The 21,783-nt window shown below is 38.8% G+C and overlaps 1 protein-coding gene across 1 annotated transcript in view; it reads right to left on the bottom strand.

Annotated features, from left to right (window-relative positions):
* Marco (macrophage receptor with collagenous structure) overlaps positions 1-21,574 on the bottom strand; it is a 44,645-nt gene extending 23,071 nt beyond the window's left edge. The window contains exons 1-3 of the mRNA XM_003478607.3: positions 21,388-21,574; positions 2,018-2,119; positions 1,013-1,237 (exon numbers count right to left, since the gene is read on the bottom strand). Of these exons, the coding sequence (XP_003478655.1) occupies positions 1,013-1,237; positions 2,018-2,119; positions 21,388-21,529 (469 nt within the window). The 5' untranslated portion in view covers positions 21,530-21,574. The remainder of the gene's footprint in view (positions 1-1,012; positions 1,238-2,017; positions 2,120-21,387) is intronic.
* Between the last annotated feature and the right edge of the window lie 209 nt (positions 21,575-21,783).

The raw sequence follows: 21,783 nt of genomic DNA on the forward strand, positions 1-21,783 counted from the left end.
GAGCAAGCACCTTCTTATGCTGGCTGAAACAGCTCCTTCACATTTCAAGGGAGGGAGAACACCCCTACTCCTGTCCCTGGTACCAACAAGGTCCCCATGTCATCTGGACTACTTTGAAGCCCTCAGTTGTTTCCTCCCCACCTGCAGGCCACCTGCCCACAGGAGAGCTGCAGGCTCTCCTCACAGCCTGACTGAGCCTTTGTCTTGCTCTCTGGGGAGGCCACAGCCTCTGGAGGGATTTGTCCTCCTGGATTTGTGTCTCATGGGGTCACCCTCATAGGCCCCAGGGGGGACACTGGAGCAGAACAAGGCTGAGGCTGGGATTCCATGTTACAGTGTGACAGTCGAGTTGCCATCTAGAAACTGCTGAGGGCAAAGTGTTTCCTGTTCTAGGACAGCCCAAGAAGGAAAGGGTGCAGCTATCTAAGACCCAGAGTGCTGGGACAGGGGCTTGGCATTTCTACTGTTGGCTCCTTTTCCTCCTGACCATCGGCTACTGTACCATTCAAGCCCTGATGTTTCTTGGTAATATCTCCTTGTCCCTGATGCCAGCAAGGTCCCCAGGTTGTCTGAGCTGGTTTGGAACCCTGAGTTGCTCCCTGTGCACCTTCAGGCCATCGTAAGCCATCTCTATGGAGCAGTCCCTAGAACTAACCCAGGCTCTGCACTGTACTTACCTTGCTAGATGGTCATCTCTTTGTGACCCAAACCTGACCTTGGACTTGTTGCTACAGCCTCATCATGGGAGAGGCCACTCTTTCTTTGGATAGGGCCTTTGGTTTCCTGGTTTTTGACTCTCTTGTTCCTAAGGACCTAACTGTGGCCTTCCCTCTGGTCTGTGTCCTGCAGCATCTCTCTCCTAATTTCATATCCATCTCACAGGACTCTCGCCCATTGCCTTGTCCCCAGTCACAGACCAGGCTGGATCCTGGAATCCCTTCTTGCCAAGGAAAGAGATTCATGAAAACCAACATCTCTGAGATGTCCCAGCCCAGAGAGGAGGAGGCCAAACCTGCATTTCGAGTGAAGTTCTCCACCTGTTGGCACAGGCTCTCCTGTCTGACTTGGACTTCTGTGAGCTGGGCGTGTAGGTCTTGCAGCTTTGATGTGCTCTGAGCCGCATGTATTGGGCGTGTCCACCACAGCAAGGAGGAGCGTGAGGTTTCCTTGGCAGCAAGCGTTTCATTGGAGAAGTTGTACATCTCCAGCATCTGGAGCCGCTCCTGCAGTTGCTGAACTGGACCCCCGCCCCACAAACACACACACAAGATCACTTTAGGGACCTGACTGGAGCTGATTCCTGAAATTCCTTCATAACAGGTATATGCCTTCTGCAGGCCCTAAATTCATAAACACAAGCTCCGTATGCTGTCAGAACCTGGCATGAGCACAGGTTCATTCTACACTTGAGCATGTATCTTCCTTCACATTCATTACACAACCCTGGAGCATTTCTTAAAGCTGAGCCATGACATCTACCCTCCATCTCCCAACTTCATGCAGTCAGACTTCCTTCTATGTACTGGGTATGAATTTGTGTCAACCAGCCTGCTGGTCTGACCTAAAGATACTCAAGAAACATCCAGGTGTGATCTTCACATGTTCCTGACAAGAGTTTATGACAATTGTGTGCATAACATGTTTGGGTGACATCAGTACTTGTTGGTGGAAATGACTCATGACTTTGGCATTTGGATTGAGAATATTTTGGAAGTAAAATGATGTTTAGATGAACAGTTCAAGTGACAAAGCTCTTTCCCATGCAGTGACTCGAAATTATTTATGACAGATGCTTGTGGTGAATCTCATGTGAAATCATGGTACTCACGTTCCACTGTGCATTCTCACTCCCTCCCTGCAGGACTAATTTTCACTCTCCCATCACTGTGGTGGCCCAGGGACTGAGCATTCTATCTCAGCAGATGGGCATCTGTACTCTCCAGTACTTTCCACTCAACGTGAGTGCCTGTATCAGAGGGGTCCAGTTCAGGACCACACAGAACCAAGACTACTTTACCTTGGAACTCCAGCAGCACAGCAGCTGCTGTGAGCAGAATCAAGTAGATGATCATGATAACCATGATGACATTCATCCCATTTTTCTTCCTGGGCTTCAAATCTGAAACACAAGCCCAGTGGAAGGTGGTAACACAAAGCAGGGACCCAGGTTCTGCCTGGCCACATCAGTGTCAACAGTGGTTTCCTTTAGAAGTCACATGGGAAAGACACCAAAAGCTCACAGTTCCCAGTCCTTTCCCTCATCCTCCTTTTTGCTACAAAGTGAGAAGTGCCATGCTGGTCACTCATCAAAGTGACAGAGCACTCAAACCATTGTGCCACACGTCGCCAGCGGGAGAAGTATTACGTGGACCTCCTTTGCTATTGCTATTGCTATTTCTATTGATGCCTCAGCATGACCCTTGGCCCATACCTGGGTTCTCAACAATGTTTATGAAGTGAAATCCTGAGTTTGTGTTTGAATTTCCAATGTCTTGGTGGGGGTAAGAGTGTTCTCATTTTATAAACAACCAGCAAAGTTTAGAGAATTGAGTAATTTGGTTATAGAATGCAGATCTGGAATTCATGCTCATGTCTTTCTTTTCCTTTACATTTTAAATTATAAAAGTAAAGCATGATTAATATAGTCTACTAAACAATATAGATAGCATGATGAGGGTTAATGACCTCGCTGTAACTCCCTGAAGTCCTAAATTGCCGAGGTGAGCTTTCTCAGCATTTTGAGTGTGCTCCTCTTCTCATTCTGTGTGCTACATAGTCCCACAGACCAGTTATTCTCTGCTGTGGACAGGGAATTGTTTTTAAGGCCCCACAAGGATATCAAACTCCAGAGATGCTTAAATATCTTATAAAAATGGAGTATGTGTATAGAACCTACACACCTCCCCCCATAAATTTTCAATCATCTCTAAATGCTGTGGAAATAGTTGTTATAATATTGTTTAGGAAATAGTGACAAAAAGTCTGTATATGTTCAGGTCAATCTTTTTGTTAGTATTTTTGATCCTTCATTGAATTCACAGATATAAAGTCCTCAGATACAGAGAGCCAACTATAGGACAAACATTTTTCCTTTTAATCTTACACAAATGATATAATAGTACATATAATACATATACTGCTCTTTACAAATGAGTGATTTTCATGGGTATGCCTCTAGTTTCCCATGAAGAAAGACATTCAATGATTGTTTTTAGCATCTGTCTAATAGTCCTGACGGGCAAAAGCAGTAGCTCCTGCAGATATTTCTCTTTTAACAAACTTTCCCCAATTTGGGGCATCACAAAAGAAACTGTAATAAATCTTTTCAGGGGCTCCTGATTCCAGACTTGTGTCTGTTATTATACTTCAGAGATCAAGGGGAGGGACCCAGCCTGCACAAGGTCTTGCAGTTCCCACCGCTCATAATAACTGTACATCCACTCCACTCCATGCTGGTATTTACCATCATCATCTTGGACCCTCGTAGCTGCCTTGCAAGGGGGTGTGGGAATTCCCTACTATGCAAAATTGAGGCTCAAGGAAGTTAATGAGATATCATATACAGGTGACCCCAGATCTCTAACTCTGAGTTCTGAGCTCATCCCACTAGCCTACACCAACTGCTATCCTTGGGAAAATTCCAATTGAAGTGAATCTGAGAATATCTCTGAAAGGCAAGGAGATCACGAGTGGGAAAGTCTTAGGGTGTGGGAGATGAGCCCTACTTTTCCTTTGCGATAGGTGAAGCTATGTTTTCAGGTGACTATTCTGACAGACATGTATGAAGTTCAGGACTTTTCTCTAGCACCTGTGGAATTGGGTTACCCTGCTGATATTCCTCCCTGCAGAACAGATCCTTTCCTAAACATTACCCTGATGCACGATGGGCTCAGGATATCTTTGGCTATGCCAAGAAGACTGGCTTTGTTGGTCAATTGCTTGATTAGTTTCTCAAGTTAGTGAAACTTGGTGATATCGAGTCTAGTACAAAGTGTCCCCGTCCTCTGTTGCATTCCCAATGCTCAGGTTTCCATAGCACTCAGACTGAGTACCTTAGCACACAGTGTGCCAAGTCTTCCTTGGCTGCTCACTGTCTTCACAAAACAACTCCTCACTGGGCACATGAAGCCCTTCCATGCTGTGCTGCCTCTCTGTGGCACATCACATAGACCCCGACAACACCGGCTTACACCTTGGTAACTAGGGGTATCTTCTGCATCCATGGCCCTTCCTTCTCCTTTTCCTGTGACTAATTCTTGCTCATCCTTCAGGAGTCCAGTCTAGTCTCTTCTGCTCCTACATAGCACCACTGGCTCCCCTGGATTGTGAAAAGCTCCTTCTGTTCCCCTCTACTGTTTCACTGATCACTCTGCATTGTTTTGATGTGTCATTCTCCTAAAAAGGACTGGAGCTCCTTGAGCTGCCTTTTGGCATCAGCATGGAGTCTGGCACACAGGATGTGCTAGAAGGTGATGATTGAATGAATAGGTGCAGAGGTTTGGGTGTTGAACATGCGCAGAGCTGAATGTAGCCAGTTTAGAAGTGTTGGGAGGACATTAGGAATGCATCTCAGTCTTGGGGGGAGTCATACAACCATCATAGAGAGGATGGGGGACACTCAAGGGAAGCCTCATATTGAACACAAGATATACTTTCATAGACAGCAGTAAAGCTGCGTAACATGTGGTGTAAATGAAAAGGTAAACTGTGCTGCCAAACAAAGTATTCTAGAGGTTAAGGTGGACGTGGCAGCAATCATGGAAAATGCAGATATTCTAAAACCAGATGGCAGGAGTGTGATGGGAGGCATTTTGGTAAAGATAAAATTTGGAAGAAGAGATAAGGTAGTATTATGAGAGTAATGTATGAATACCCAATCAGGCCTAGAATGCTTTTATAATTCACAACTATTTGCTGTCACACAGACAGTTATTTTTGGAACTGGGGGCTTGGTATTTGTAGGTATATCTAATTCACTTTGTACAAAGTGGAGCATCTGATGGTCTTCACCCTCTGCACTGATCATTTCATCTCTTTGATGGTGGAAGAAACCATAAAGGAAATGTCTATTCTGTGTTGGATTTGGCCAGTTAGGAAGGGGTGCTTGCTAGGAGAATGAAAAAAGTCTCTGATAGACCAGAATTGTGTCCCTGGAGTACACTGTGGAGTCTGGACAGAGATTTTAGGGAAACGGTTTTCAGAAATTTGATAGCTCTATTGTCTGACTTACAATGAAGTTACAGCTCCAGAGGGAAATAAGAATGATGTTTCAATTCCATAAAAAATTCAAATGAAGAAAAAGACTGCATACCAACTCTGGTTGTTTCAGCCTTCCATCCCACAGAGGCAGAAGGGCCCTGGTAAGTATTGCACATGGGCAGGAGGCTCTCAACCTTGCATGCAGCATAGGGTTACTTAGTGAGCAGATACTCACATCTGCCCTGAAAACCTGAGCTACTACACCCTCTATCAAGCAGCCCTGGGTACCCCGAGGAAGTGCCTTTTGCTTTTGCCAGCAGTACTAGATGGTACCAGCACCACCTGATGAACAATATACGCCAGAAGGGCCCAGACAGTACTTTGAAACACTACCTCATTCTCTTAAACTAGATCCATACCAAACATACAGAATGTTATAAAAAATCACTACTCATACCAATAATAACTCCTATAAGAAGAGATACCAGCAATAAGATGATATAGATATTGGAATTAGTCAAGAAGAATTTTTTAAAGTCACAACAAAAATGCTTTAATGAGCAATTACAATACTCTAGAAACAAAAATTTTAAAACCTCATAAAAATAGAATATATATGTAAGAACCAAATAGAAACTATGGAACTAACAAACACCAAAAACCAAAACCAAAAAGTGCCCTTAAATACTCATTCATTGAGCTGAATAATGTGATAAATTAATAGAAGAAACAGCAAACTGAATGTGAGAAACACTGAAATTATCCAACCTAAAAACAGACAGAACCAACAGAAAAATTCATGAACAGAGCCTCAGAGACCTCCATACTGATAATAAAACACCCAGCATTCATATAATGGGAGACTCAGAAAGAATGTGGGGCAAAAAATTATTCAAAGAAATAATGACTAAAAATTTCCCAAATTTTATGAAATTCACAGAACTGCAAATCTAAAAGTCTGATACACAATAACCCCCCCAAACATCATAACCAAAAAATATGGCAAATATAAAGACAGAGAAAAGTAAATTTCAAGGAAACTAAAACTTGTTGGAAGCATCTAGAGAGCAGACACATTACCTATAAAAGGATAGTGATGTGGATTTCAGCCCATTTCTCATCCGAAACTATGGATACTAGACTCAAGTGGCACAATATATGTTGTGTGCTGAAAGAAAAGAATTGTCACCTAAGAGTTCTGTTACCTATTAAAATATTATAAGAGATGAATGGGAAAGAAAGACATATATCCATATGGCGAAAAATGAAGAGAAATTATTGCCTACAGGTGTGACTTTACAGAATGACTAAAGAAATTTCCCAAATAAGAATTTATAATAGAAGGCCTAGAATTTCAAAAGAGAAAGAAAGCAATAGAGCAGATAACAAAGGATGTATATTGACACATCCTTCTTTCTATGAATTTATAAGACTATATTGGATAGTGGAAAATTTATAATACCATCTGATATAAAGTACCATGTGTACAAAGGAAATATTTGATATAATTGTATTTTTTAAGTGGAGAAGGTAAATAAAATATAAATGGAGGTAAGATTTCTACATATGACCTGAGTGGTAAAGAGTCAGTACCATCAGATTGAGATATATTCTATGCATATATTATAACACCGACACACACACAGGGACCCTTGAGAAAACTGAAGTAATATAGTCAAAAATGCTTAGATAAATTCCAGTGAAATTTTAAAAAATGTTTGAACAATCCATTGGAAGGTAAGAAAAGAGAAATAAGTGATAGAAAGAAAAACAGAATTATACAATAAGATGACAGATTTAAGCCTTGATATATCAATAATTACTTCATATATATATATATATATATATATATATATATATATATATAAATGTGACAATCAGAACACAAATGTTGGCAAACTAGATTACCCAGCATGACTCCAGTATATTCTATCCCCTAAGAAACCAAGCAGCAGCACTTCAAAGTGCATGAAGCATAAACTGATGCAGCAGAAAAGGGAAATAAACAAATCTATAATAACAACCTGAAACTAACACTGTATTTCTTAATAATTGATAGAGAATCAGCAAAGACACAGAAGACCATTAACCAGCAAGATTTAATGAATACTGATAAAATACTTTGTGTATATACTAAATGGTTAGAAACAGAAAGCTTTCACTCTAAAATCAGGAACAAGACAAGGATGTCCACTAGCACCACTTTCATTTAATACAATTCTAGATATATTAGCCAGAACAATTATACAAGAGAAAGAAATAAAAGGAATAAGGGTAGGAAACAGAGACGTTAAATTATTATTATTTGCAGAAGACAAAATACTCTACCGAGCAGACCTCAAATGCTCCACAAAGAAACTTGTAGATTTAATAACCAAATTCAGTAGTATAGCTGGATACAAAGTCAACACTCAAAAATCAGTAACCTTCCTGTACACGATCAATGAACACACTAAGAGAGAAATTAAGGGAACACATTTCACAGTAGCATTGGAAAAAATGAAATGCTTAGGAGTCAACCTATCAAAGGAAGTAAAAGATCTATACATTGAAAATTATAGTACTCTGAAAAAGAGATCAAAGAAGATACCAGAAAATGAAAAGATAACCCTTGTTCATGAGTAGGAAGAAATAACATAGTGAAAATGACCATATTCCCAAAATTGTGATACAGATTTAATGCAGTCCCAACCAAAATACCATTAGCACATCTCATAGAACTAGAGAAAACAATCTTAAAACTCATATGGAACCTGAAGAGACCTAGAATAGCAAAAATAATTCTGAGCAACAAAGGCAAAGAAGGGGGCATCCCAATCCTGACTTGAAATTATGCTGCAAAGCTACAGTGATAAAAACAAAACAAAATCATGGTGCTAGCAAAGAAACAGACCAGAGGATCAATGGAACAGAGTAGAAGATTCAGAAACAATTCCAAACACCCAGCCACCTTATCTTAGACAAAGGGGCCCAAACACACTCACTGCGAAAAACCTTTTTTAATAAATTGTGCTGGAAAAATTGACTTTCCATATGCCAAACACTAAAACTAGATCTGTGTTTTGCATCAAGCACTAAAACTAAAATTGAAACGGGTCAAAGATCTAAATATTCAAATCGAAATACTAAATTGGAAGAGAGACTAGGTAGAACTCTTGAAGGTATAGGTGTAGGCAAAGATTTCATAAATCCCTTGTGTGGGAAATAATACAAAGAATGAACAACTGGGATCTCGTCCTATTTAGAAACCCTTTTGCACAACAACAACAAAAAATTCCCAACAGAGTCAAAAGACAACCCACAGAGAGGTTAAAAAAAATTTAGCCAGTTGTCCCTCAGACAAGGAACTAATATCTAGGACATATAAAGAGTTGAAAAATCAGAGCCTCCCCCAAATTTAAAGATCTAATCCAAAATCCAAAAATAGGCATCTGAAAGGAATACATACTTCTCAGATGAAGAAATACAAGCGCAAATGAGCACATGAAAAAATGTTAAACATCACTAGTCATTCAAAAGATGCAAATTAAAACAACACTGAGGGTCCATGCCAGAGGGGTTGTGAGGAAAAAGTAACTCTTCTCTGCTGCTGGTGGGAGGGTGGACTGGTGCAACCACTGTGGAAATCAGTGTGACGAATCCTCAAAGAACTAGTATTAGTTGTTTCTCTTGACCCAGCTGTTTCCTTTCTGGGTATCTTCCCAGAGGAATTAAAATATCATACCACTGTGATATATATGCACCCATGTTTACAGTAATACAGTTTATAACAGCTAAACTTTGGAAACAGCTCAAATGCCCATCAACTAAGGAATGCATAAAAGAGATGTGGGTTTTTAAAAAAGTACAATTAAGTACTACTCAGCCATGAAGAAGGACAAACCTGAGACATTTCTAGATAAATGAATGCACCTTCAAACCATTCTTTTAAGTAAAATAAGTCAGTCACAGGTGTAAATATCATCCTGCATCTCTGATATGAGAAACCAAGAATGTAGTAAGGACCAGTATAACAGACATTGTGAAATAGAAAGGAAAGGCTCAAAAGAAAGAGAAATTGGGCAGTGGGAAGAGTACAGGTAGGAAAAGAAAAGAAAAAAAGATAAAAGAAGGATAAAATGGAAACAAAGCTTTGTAAATAAGGAAGAAAAGAGGAGTTAAAGGGAGGGGAGGGAATTGGGGAAAAACAGGAATCAAGATATATCATATACAGGTACAAATTCTCTATGATGAATATAATCATTATGTATATCTAAATTGTACCAATAAACTTAATTAAAGAAAAAGTACTCTATATAATGGAAGCAGACTGCATCTTCTTTTCAGGCACATTCATAACATTTAACAAGACAGACTATATTCGAGTCATAAAACAAGCCTCAGAAAGACATCAAACAAAAACAAAAATGAGATCATACAGCGTATGCTCCTTGACAATAACACAATAAAAATAAAAATTTATCACAGCCTGATAACAGGAAAATCTCCCAATAGTTGGAAATTTTTAAGAGTTCTAAAATATGTATGGTTCATATATAATGTGTCAAAAAATTTTAAAAAGAGAACTGGATACAATGATAATGTAATCCATCAAAATTTATAGGCAATAGCTAAGTGGCATTGAGGATGAAATGTAATACCAGCTACTGGTGCTTACTTCTGGAAAAGGTCTCAAATCAATAGATTTAAATCCATGTCTCAAGAAACTAGAAAAAAAAAAAGAACAAAATAAACCCTAGTCAACCAGGAAAAAGGAGACAAGATACGAGCAGAGACCAACACAATTTAAGATAGGAAAACAAAAGAGAAATCAATGAAACACAAGCTATCTCTTTGAAAAAAAAACATAAAACTGAAAAACTTATAGAAAGAGTGAAAAAATTTAACAAGAAAGAAGACACGAACCGTTAATATGGAAAATGAAATGGAGATTGACCTGGAGCTGGAGTGACCAGCAGAAGGAAGGTCCTAAAAGGTTCCTGCTTGTGCCATCGACCCAGAGCTGCAGTGACTGGCTGGAGGAGGTCCCAGACCAGCTCCTGCTTGCTCCACTGATGCGTCTCAGGAATAGGAGGCTGGCAGGAGCTCCAGGGACACTATAGGACCTGGCTAGAGTGCATAGGATTGACAGGCAATACAGAAAAGTCTGAAGCAACACTAATAATATGAACCAGCAGGTGGTAAGTTAGGCGAACCAGACTTGTGCTTGGGGAAAAACATGCAGAATAGAATTGGGTGGGTAGGACCCTGCCTTTTCTTTTCTTTAATCTGCCTCCTTTTTTTTTCTTTTTTTAAATGACTGGGGAGAACTCCAGCCACAGAAAACCAATTCCATCTTCCAAATCCAGAGACAAAGATCAGACCCAAACCCCAGCACAAACCCACCTGCAATTTTGGCTAAAAAAGTACACATTCTGGGGTCAGATGGAACCTACCAGAGTACTACAGATGCTAGAGGAATTTCACTATTTTAATTTTTTTCTGTCAGATATGTTTTCCCCTTGGCAGTATGTTGGGCTAGTGTATTTTGGTTTCTAGATTTTGTTTTTCTTTGTGTCTTTTTGTTGTTGTTGTTTGTTTATTTTTTATTTTCCTTTTCTCTTTTTCTCTCTGTACTGTTTTGTCCTGTTTTATTTTTCTTTCGATATGTTTGTTGTTGTTTTCTGTGTGTATGCTTGTGTTTGTTTCCTGGTTTTTTCTTTATTTTTTATCTTCTTTTCTCTCTTGCTCACAATTTAAATCTCTAAACTTTCTCTTTGTATGATTCTACTTGTTCTTTTCCTCTCTTTCACCAACTATCTTGATTGATTTTATTGGTTTTTCCTGTAAGAAAACACTGTATCTTCTCTTTATGGTTAAATTTAATACCCCTAGCTTTCTCTTCTAATCCATTCCTCTTGTATCCTACAATTACCCAAAACTTGAGTGGTCATCCTATGCCCACCACACTTGCTCCTACTATATTTAACCCCATTCACCCTTCCATCCTACCCTCTACCCATCTTAAACCCCCTATAACAGGGTAAAAACACTCTACTAAGTGTAAAATCATTGCATAAAAGTTCCTGGTATAAGTTAGGTTATATTATATAACTAAAGAACTTGCTCCTATGATTAAAGAAATCAGGCTAATAATTACCACAGTCTGTCAGTAGCCAATCTGTGCTCAAGTCTATGGTTATCACTAACTGTATTATTTTAACCACAGTACCATACTTGTCATAATCAGTTTTTCTCCCCTGTATGACAACAATATGATTACAAAGGGTCATAACCGTCACCATAGTCTAGCATCAAAGGAACAGGCTTTGAGTCAAATTGATAGTAACTCTATATTCTTAACATATGGCAAAGGTAGGTTTATGGGATAGACAGAAAGATCAAGAACCACCTATATCTAGGTGACAATCTGAGGAATAGACATCCTCTAGGAAAACCTAGACACCAGGGATAAAAGTATTTAACATAAGAAATATACAAGCATACGACAGGGCACAAAATTAAAAAAAATATAAAATGACAAGAGGAAGAAGCATGATGCAACCCCAGGTGCCCAACCCACCCAGGACAAGTCCAGGGCCCAAAGAGACAGAAGAAATCAGAAGCCCAACACTGGAACTCTCTGAAATGATAACAATAGAAGTAAAAAACAAATGGAAAAAATCATAGAAAAAATAATATCTATGGTCTTAAAATAAATGGCAATCAAAATGAAAGACATTAAAGTAGACACAGATAAAAAATAGAAGATCTTAGGAAAGTGATGGAAAGCATGAACCCCCAACATAGATAAGAAAGGAAATCAATGAAGCACATCCAAACAGAAATCCAGGAGACTAAACACTCCACTGAAAATATATACTATGAATGAAGGTGAAGATAGAATGTCATAACTAGAAAACACGAATATGACTGGCAACCAGGAAAAGAAAGATATCTTAAAAATAGCAACAGACCATGAAAAATCAATTCAGCAGCTCCAATGGAAAACAAAAGAGAACAACATAAGATTGATGAGAGTCAATGAGAAATCTGGAGACAGTGCAAAAGCTAATAAAAACCTTTTCATAGACACAGTGGCAGAAAACTTTGGAAACATGGATAAAGAATTTAATAGACAAATAAATGAAGAATATAGAAATCCAAATAACCATCACCAAAATACATCCACACCAAGGCACATACTATTCAAAATTCCAGAAATTCAACTCAAGAACAAAATATTAAAAGCAGCTACAGAAAAAAATCACCTACAAAGAAAAGCCAATCAAATCACAAGGTCTTTACCTCACTCTGATAAAAGTCTTCCATGACAAACCAATAGCTAATATCATAATCAATATGAAAGCTTTTATTTCTAAAATCAAGGACAAGACAAGGATATCTACTATCACCTCTGCTTTTCAGTATAGTTCTGAAAACATTAGTCAGAACAAGGAAACAAGAGAAAAAATAAAAGGATGAGGATAGAAAATGAAAAAGTTAAATTATCAATATTTGCAAATGACAAGATACTCTACATAGAAGACCCCAAATGCTCCACCAAGAGACTTTTAGAGTTAATAACTAAATTCAGTAGTGTAGCTGGATCCAAAATCAATGCTCAAAAATAAGTAGCATTCTTGTACACAAAAACCAAACTCACAGAGAAAGAGATTAGGGAAACCACACCCTTTGCAACAGCATCCAAAAAACTGAAATACTTAGGAATCAATCTAGCATAAGAGTTTTCAATGTGTAAGAGATCTTCACATTGAAAACTAGAGTGACCATTGGAAGCTGGTAGCCAGCATGGGCAAGGAGAACTAGGCTTGTGAGCCCACCTGCTGCCGTCAGGGGAGTCTCAGTACAGCCTTGTGTTTCTGGAAAAGCTTGCCTCCTCAGGAACCTAGGTTAGGAGAAACCCACTCTAGGTCCTGGTCCATTACACTATACAGGAGATGGGAAGCCAATGCAGGAAGTGCCTGGGATCCCACAACCAGCTCCCTCAGAGAAACTCAGGAAAGTATCGAGATGAAGGTCTAAAAGACAATTTCAAATCTCCAGCCGACACAGAGGAAGTCTAGGAGACATAGACATGGAATAAATTGGAAGTTGAACACTTGAAATTTCTGAAAGGATAGCAGGTGAAGTAAAGAAACAACTTCATGAGGCTGTGAAAGTAATCAGATCAGAAATCATATCCCAGGTAAAAGAAGAAGTGACAAATATAATGACAGAATTGTTGAGCATACCTAAAGAAGATATACATAAAAAAAGAGGAATATAGGAAAATGATGGATACCTTGAATGAACAAGGTAAGAAGAACAAGGAAAGAATTACAACATATGAAACAGATTCAAAGAAATATCCAGGAAATCAAAACCTTCATTGAAAAGTGGAAAAACCACCTGAAAGAAACTGAAAATAGATTTTCAAACCTTGAAAACTGTATCTAGTGATTGTGAGAGGAAAGATCACAAAAATAACAAGGAGCCAGGAAATAACAGTCCAATGGCTGCAAGATGATGCAAAGAAAAATAATTGAACAGTGGTAGGTTTCAGTGAAAAAAATAATTTAACAGTGATAGGTTTCAGTGAAAAATCATTTGTGTTGACAAATGACATGAAAAGACTATTTACATAAGTAACAGAAGATAACTTCCCAAGCATGGGAAAAGGACTTGACATACAGATAAGTGATGCATATAAATCTCCAGCTAGCCAAAATAAATCAGCACACAGACCTATAATAATCAAGATCACAGAAAATCAGCACAAAAACAGAATATTAAAGCCTATCAGAGAAAAGAAACAGAAAGAAAAAAAGAAATAGATCACCTATAAATGAAAACCCATCAGAATAATAGCAGACTTCTTAACAAACCATCAAATCAAGAAGAGCTTGGAGCGAAATGTTTTAAATCCTGAAAGAAAACAACTTCCAATCCAGATTGATGTACTCTGCAAAACTATCTTTCAAAATTAATGGAGAAATAAGGTACTTCTATGACAAGAGAGGAATTCATGACTACCAAACCTACCCTACAAAGATTGCTGAAGGATATTCTAGAGATAGATAAAGATGACCAGAGTTCCAGGAACAGCAGTAGAGGGGATTGGAGCAGGGAAGGTAATTGAACAGAGGGAAAGGGAGGCCAATGGCAGGAGGTTATCATGGCAGAAATAAGCCAGTGCATGTCGGTCATAACCATTAAGTTACGTGGCCTCAGTGCATCAATAAAAAGAAACACGGGCGGAGTGGATTGGGTGATAGGATCTATCAACATGCTGTACACAAGGAACACATTTGACTTGAAAGGAAATTCATGCACTGAAGTTTGGAGAAGAGAAGACAATTCTCTATGTGGTGGGGATCTAGGAGAAGCAGAGGTAGCTTGCCCATCAACTGCAGAATGGATAAGAAAGGTATGATATTTTTATACAACAGAAAGCTATCAGCTATAAAGAAAGATAATTTCAAGGCTCTTGCAAGTAAAAAGATGCAACTTGAGATCATGCTTATGGGTGAAATGGTTCGGACTTACATGGTCGAACATTATGTTGTTTCCATAATATAAAAACTGAAGGAGTTAGTGGTACCTAAAATGTACAGTAGACATTGTGAAAGTGAAAGTGGAGGAAACATCTAAAAAGTAAAGATGGTGCCCACTGTTAATTTCCTATTATCTTGTTGTGAAGTCCTGTATTGTTTTCATTGTTTAGTTTTCATTGGCTTTATTCTGTTCTGTTTTGTTTGGTTTCATTCTCTCTAAAATAAAATAAAAAAGGAAAGTAAAAGAAAAGAAAACTACAGTACTCTGAAAAAAGGAGATCAAAGAAGTTATCAGAAAATAGAAAGATAGTCCTTGCTCATGGGTAGTAAGAACCAACATCGTGAAAATGGTCATACTCTCAAAACTGTTATACAGATTTAATGCAATTCCAATCAAAATGTCATTAGCATGCCTCACAGAACTAGAGGATACATTCCTAAAATTCATTTGGAACCAGAAGAGACCTAGAATAATAAAAGCAATTGTAGGCAACAAAGGCAAGTCCAGGGGCATCACAATCACTGATCTGAAACCAACATGGGATTGGGAAAAAAAAAACTTGAGTATCAGAGTAAAAGAAGATGCAGATGCAACTTCATACACTCAGCCACCTTATCTTCAACAAAGGAGCCACACATGTTCATTAAAAGAAAAATAAATCCTTTAATAAGTGGTGCTAGAAAAACTAGATTTCCACATGCCAAAGACTAAAAGTAAACCTATGTCTAACATCATGCACTAAAGTTAAAATGGATCAAAGACTAAATATTGATACTGGAAGAGTAAGTAGGTAGAAATCTTGAAGACGTAGGTGTAGGTAGAGACTTTGTGAATGAAACCTAGACCGCATGGGAAATACTACAAAGAATGAACAAGACCTGATTAAAAAGCTTCTGCACAACAAAAGCAATCACCAATTAAGTGAAAAGACAACCCACAGAGTTGGAAAAATTATAACCAGTTGTCCCTCAGACAAAGGACTTATATCTAGGATATATAAATAATTGAAAAAAATCAGGTCCCCAAAATTCAAAGATGCAATCCAAAAATGGGCACCTGAGATTAATAAAATGCCCCTGAGATTCCATCTCACTCCATAAAGAATGGCTGTCATTAAAAAATCAACCAATAATAAATGCTAATGGGGCTGTGGGTCTCTCCACTGTTGGTGGGAGTATAGACTTGGGCAACCACTGTGGTAATCAGTGTTGAGATTCCTCAAAAACTAGGATTAGAAGTCTCATTTGAGTCAGGTATTCCCAGAAAAATTTAAAATATCATACCACAATGATATGTGCGCATCACAATTTGTAATAGCTAAGTCCTGGAAGCAACTCAAATACTCATCTACTGAGGATGAATCAAAAATGTATTTTTTAATATAATAGAATAGTACTCAACCATAAAGAAAGATAAACTGGAAAATTTTATAGGTAAATTGATGCAATTTGAGACCATAATCATAAGTGAAGTAAATAAATCAGATGCCATGTGTAAACATCTTATTGTCTCAGTGACAAACTGAAAGAGTAAACAAGATCCAAAATGTACAATACATATTGTGAATAGAGAAGAAATTATTCAGAACAAAAGAAAAACTGTGACAGGACAAAGGCGAAAGGAAGGAAGAGAAAAGAAAAAAATATATATATACACGCAAGTTAGTTAAGATAGTTATATGGAAGAGAAAAGTCAGTGCCTCCTGAGAATCGGCCATGCTGGGACTGGGAGAAGCCTACCAAGAAGCCAACCTGCCAGTCTTTCTAGTAAGCCATGCAACTCATGCGGGGGCCAAGGAAGAGAAAAGTCAGACAGCAGGCTGAGAATCAACAACCAACAACCCTTAAGCAACTGGCTGATTCCGGGGACAGGCCCAGTTGATAGCAACTGAAGTACAAAAAGCAGCTGAATGTTGGTATTGTTTGGTTGATTTTGCAGGACTGAGGCCACCAAGTTGAGCATCTATAGGAATGACAGTATGCAATATAGCAAACATGGGGGATTTCCTTCTATCTCGTTTTTGAAATCCAATATTGTTCTCACTGTCTTGCTTTGTTCTGATTGTTTTGCTTTATTCAATATTCTGTTTTGATTCATTTTATTCTATTTAGTTTTGGTTTGATTTTGCTATGTCTGATGGAATGGACAACTACTGAGAAGATAAGGAGATATACTATGGTAACCATTGTTGTTTTTCTATTATTCTGCTTTAAAGTTCTGTACCAATTTCACTATTTGTTTTGATTGACTTTATTCTTTTTTGTATTGTTGGAGTTTATTTTCTTTAAAATAAAAGATAGTTATACAGCTGATTTCTCTTAGTTCATTGACAAGAAAGTTTTGTATATATATATATATATATATATATATATATATATATACATTTTTTTTCTTTTTCTCTTTTTATCGGTACCGAGGATCGAACTCAGGACCTCCTGCTTGCAAGGCAGATGCTTATGCCGCTGAGCTAAATCCCCAGCCCCGACAAGAAAGTTTTGAACAATATTTCATGCCTATATCTTGTACTCTGAGCAAGAGTTCAGAGTTCTACTATGAATAGAAAAATATGCAATATATTAATTATTGTTACTTTCCTACTATCCTGTTTTGAAATTCTCTTTTGTTATTTTTACTTTTTTCTGTTTAAAACAAACAAATACTCCAGAAAAGTGAAATTGAGATTGGAGTACAACTCAGCAGCAGAGCACTTACTAATGTACACAAATCCCTGGGTTTCATCTCAAGCACTACAAAAAAGTGGGGGTGGGGTTTGGGGAGGAATTTCACTATGGATTCTGCACTTATTTTTAAAAAAGTAAGAGCTGTATATGGTGGTGGACACTTGCAATCCAACCACTCTGGGAAGCTGAGGAACAAGTATCACAAGTTTGAGCCCATCTTGGAGAATTTAGTAACTGAGAACCCCATTTAAAAAAAAAAAAAAACTAGAGCTGGGGATGTAGCTCAGTGTGACTGTGACTGCTTTGGGCTCGATTCCCAGGACAGAGAGAGAGAAAGAGAGAGAGAGAGAGAGAGAGAGAGAGAGAGAGAGAGAGAGAGAGAGAGAAGGAGGGAGGGAAGGAGGGAGGGAGAGAGAAGGAGGGAGGGAGGGAGGGAGGGAGAGAGAGAGAGCACGCATTAGTAACAATGTAAAGGAAGTGGGTCAGTTCCTCAAAAGAATGCCTAATGTTAGCAAAGTTGTAGAGAAACTGGGTTAGTTTTACGTCACTGGTGGAAATAGAAAATTGTTTAGTCACCCTGGAAAACACATGGTCTGCTTTACATAAAACTAAACATCCGCTTAGAATCTGGCTATTGCATTTTTGAACATTTGTCCTAGAAAAAAGGAAATCTATGTTTATACAAAAACTTTCATAAGTAGCCCTCGCAGCTTTATTTGCAATATTCAAAAGTGGGAACAAGCCAATTGCCCTTCAGTGGATGAGTGTTAGACAAACTCTGGTACATTTATATCGTAGAATGCTACTCATTAATAAGAATAAACAACTGAAATAGATAACTGAATTATTCTATATAGGAAAACCCCCAATCTTTAAAAAATGTACACTGTGTAAATCTGTTATAAAACACTCCTGAAATAGCAAAATCATAGAGCTAATGAGTTGATTAATAGTTGCCAGTTAATGATAGTTTGTTGGTGATTGATGGGTATATGAAGCCATAAAGCATACAGTTGCATGGAACAATACACACACACACACACACACACACACACACACACACACACACACACCCCACATAAACAAGCGCATGTGGAGCTGAGGGAAATGCCCTGTGGATCATGCCAGTATCCATTTCCAGGCTGTGGTATTTTATTGAGGTTACACAGGTGTTACTGTTGAGGGAAAATGGGTGAGGGATCTTTCCAACTTTCCATGAATCTGTTTGTCATGGTAAAAAAGTCTTTAAAACTGTATAGTAGAGGAAGCCAGACGAAGGATGCTAGGAAATACTGACACACAAAGAACAAGTCAGACATAGAACAGAGAACATCTCAGGCTCCCTGAGATGCAAGTAGCGGCAGCAGGGAGCCTCATGTGGGTGAGTGTGCGGGCTGAAGCCACACACCTCGGGAATGTTTGAAAGGATCTCCGGGTTATCCTTAGAGCAAGAGGAAGGGACAGCTAGATTCACTGCTGGGTGCAAGTGGTTAATATTAATTATAGCAAGCAAATGAAACTTGTACTTCTGTATTTGTAATTTGAGTTTTCTCTATCAAGAAGAATGTTCTTCAGACTGAAATTGGTGGGAAAATATCCTAAAGAAAGACGTGAAGGCTTAAAGAGTTGAAAAGCTGGTGAGAGGTCCAGAAAAGTTGGTGAGCCAGACTTTACAGGAAGGGCAGATGGGCAAAAGGAAGTCCTTGAGAAACACACCCACCCGCGCATGACAGGAAACCTCGAACTCAATAGGTCCTAAGTTTCAAAAAGGCAGAAGCAAGGGCACCCCAGAAAGCTTTCCTCTCAGGGACAGCTGGGAAGGCTCTTGTTCAAGCTTACATGCTTTGTGGTGAGGAAGGAGGCAGGCGGGACATCAACACAGGAGGACAAACCTGGGATTCTGTCACGCTGTAAGTGTGAGAAGAGCCATGGTCCAGGCCCTTCAGGAAACCCAAACAGTCTTCATGCAGTCATTTCATGATTATGCACACATCAGATCATCACACCTACACTGTGATATATACACTTTTTACGTCAGCCATACCTCAAAAATTAGCAGAGAGAGAGAGAGAGAGAGAGAGAGAGAGAGAGAGAGAGAGAGAGAGAGAGAGAGAGACAGAGCCAAGCAGAAGGAAGGGAGTTGCCCTTAGTGATCAGATAATATGGGGAAGGTGAGAAGGCAAGTGACAGGGGAGGGGATAGAGTATATTTTGATCGTAGGTTGTCCAAGGAAATTTATATTCTTTACCACTTTTAGATTAATGTTAGATAATACGGCTATATTACAAAAGTTCATCAAACTTGCTTCTAAAATTTTTGTCAATATATGGTTAAAGTCTCTCCCTGGTGTCCTTGAGTAGTTAAAAAATGTTCAATATTTTATCAAGTAGGGTAAAGCAGTATTTTCCGTTTGCATTTTACAAAAGAGAGAAGTAAATGAGAACACTGCATATGTTTTTCAGTGATGTTTTTGTGCACTGTAGGTGAAAGGTTTAAGACAATGATTTTTCTGAAGAAAATAAAACTATATGCAGGAAGGAAAAGAAAGAAAAAGGAGAGAGAGGAGAAAGAGAGAGACAGAGAGAGAGACAGAGAGAGACAGAGAGAGAGAGAGAGAGAGAGAGAGAGAGAGAGAGAGAGAGAGAGAGAGATTGAGGCTTTTTAGTAGGCAAAATAGAACACACAAAGATGTCTGGAGCCATTCAGCACTGATGCCCTGAGGGGTCACTGTGTCTTTCAGTCTCACCATGATTACTGTCCATAATGACATTCATCTGGAAAATTCCATATGTTCCACAATTTTTGTATTGAAAGGTTAGGAAGATGTCAATGCGTTAAGAAAATATTCCATTTCTTTGGAGTTGTATCAGGCTTTTTTCCTTATTTTGGCTAGAATTTTAGTTCTAGCTCAAATCAGAAATCTGGGATTTGCCCCTGAACCCTGCACCTCCTTCTTGCCTATGCTTCCCTCCCATCCTGCTGATCTGACTTCTAAGGCTTCTCTAGCACATTCTGTCTTTTCCTTCTTTACAGCCGCTGCACCTCATCACCCCTTGCTGCCCTGATCTCTCTTCAACCTGTCCTCATCTACTACAGGGAGAAACCTCAGAGACCACCTGTGGCATCCAGCCCACTTCACCCCTCTACAGCCTTCCCTTTGTCTGCAGAATTAAATTTCTACCTCTTGGTCTCAGGGAGGTTCTTCTTCCAATTTTCACCCTACATAAGGGATATTCTTGGAATATCCTTTGTGATGTAGTTTAGAAAAGTGGCACCCACCTGGCCCCAGGCACTCTCTCCTTCCTCTAACTTAACTCCCTTTTATCTTACAAACTTTAAAAGAGAATAGAAAGTCAGAGATCACTTGGGAAGCAAGCCTATTTCTGGCTTTAAATGTGACAATTTCTTCAAGATTTTTAAACAATGTATCACCCATGTAACACTGAGCAAGAAAATAAGACAACAGGGTGACTGAATTTTTAAAAGCTCTGCTCAAGCTAGATAAACTAATTCTGAAACTAAAAATATACCCTAGCCAACCTAGTGGAGAACATGTTCCTAAGTTAGCACATCAGCCACAACAGAAGCCACTCTAGAGAATTTTATAGCAATTACATTAAAAAAAAAAGAATATGTAACATGGCTAATTGGCTTCAGTTCTTTTAACCCCTCAGTTTTGCACTATCATTTTGTCACAAAATTACACATGGCAGAGTGAGACATTCATTGAGTAGAGGATATATAGTAAGTATTGCATTTATCCAATTTATCCTTCAAATACAATGTAAAGGAATGACAAATTTTAAAAAAAGCTATATGCTAAAGATACAGTACCTAAAATTAACATTTCAGAAATTCCAGGTTGATGCGTTCCAGACACATACTAGTGAGAAACAGGTACAAAATGCAGCAATGGTGCAAACCTCAACTTGCCCCTTCTTATATTTCCCCAAAAGAAAGACTTAATTACCAGGAAGTTCTTTCACTGGAGAGTAGCAGTTAGTATCAATTTCGAAGTTCTCCATCACTGGCAATATAGTTTGGTCACAAGTTGCTCCTTCCTCAGTGCTCCCCACATACTCCTCCTCTTTGAGGGTTTCATTACTTTTCATTGCTTAGTTTTATAGGTGGCCAAAGCTCTGGAGCCAGCAAAAATGTTTCCGAAGAGGAACCACTCATTCCCATTTCACTGCTGTGGTTAATAGTGGACCAAAAGGACTTCCTTTTGGCTCTAATTTCTGAATTTGCAAAATGTTTCCTGAAATGACCAGGACTGGGCATTTGTCAAATTCGGGTCACTCTCATGTGGAGCCCCTGCTTAGTGCAGCTTCTTGGTGAATGTGTGTGTGGGGGGGGGGGGTCAGGG

Source organism: Cavia porcellus, unplaced genomic scaffold (genome assembly GCF_034190915.1).
Source record: "Cavia porcellus strain 051 isolate PalLab524CR breed Dunkin Hartley unplaced genomic scaffold, mCavPor4.1 scaffold_12, whole genome shotgun sequence".
Taxonomy (NCBI): Eukaryota; Metazoa; Chordata; class Mammalia; order Rodentia; family Caviidae; genus Cavia; species Cavia porcellus.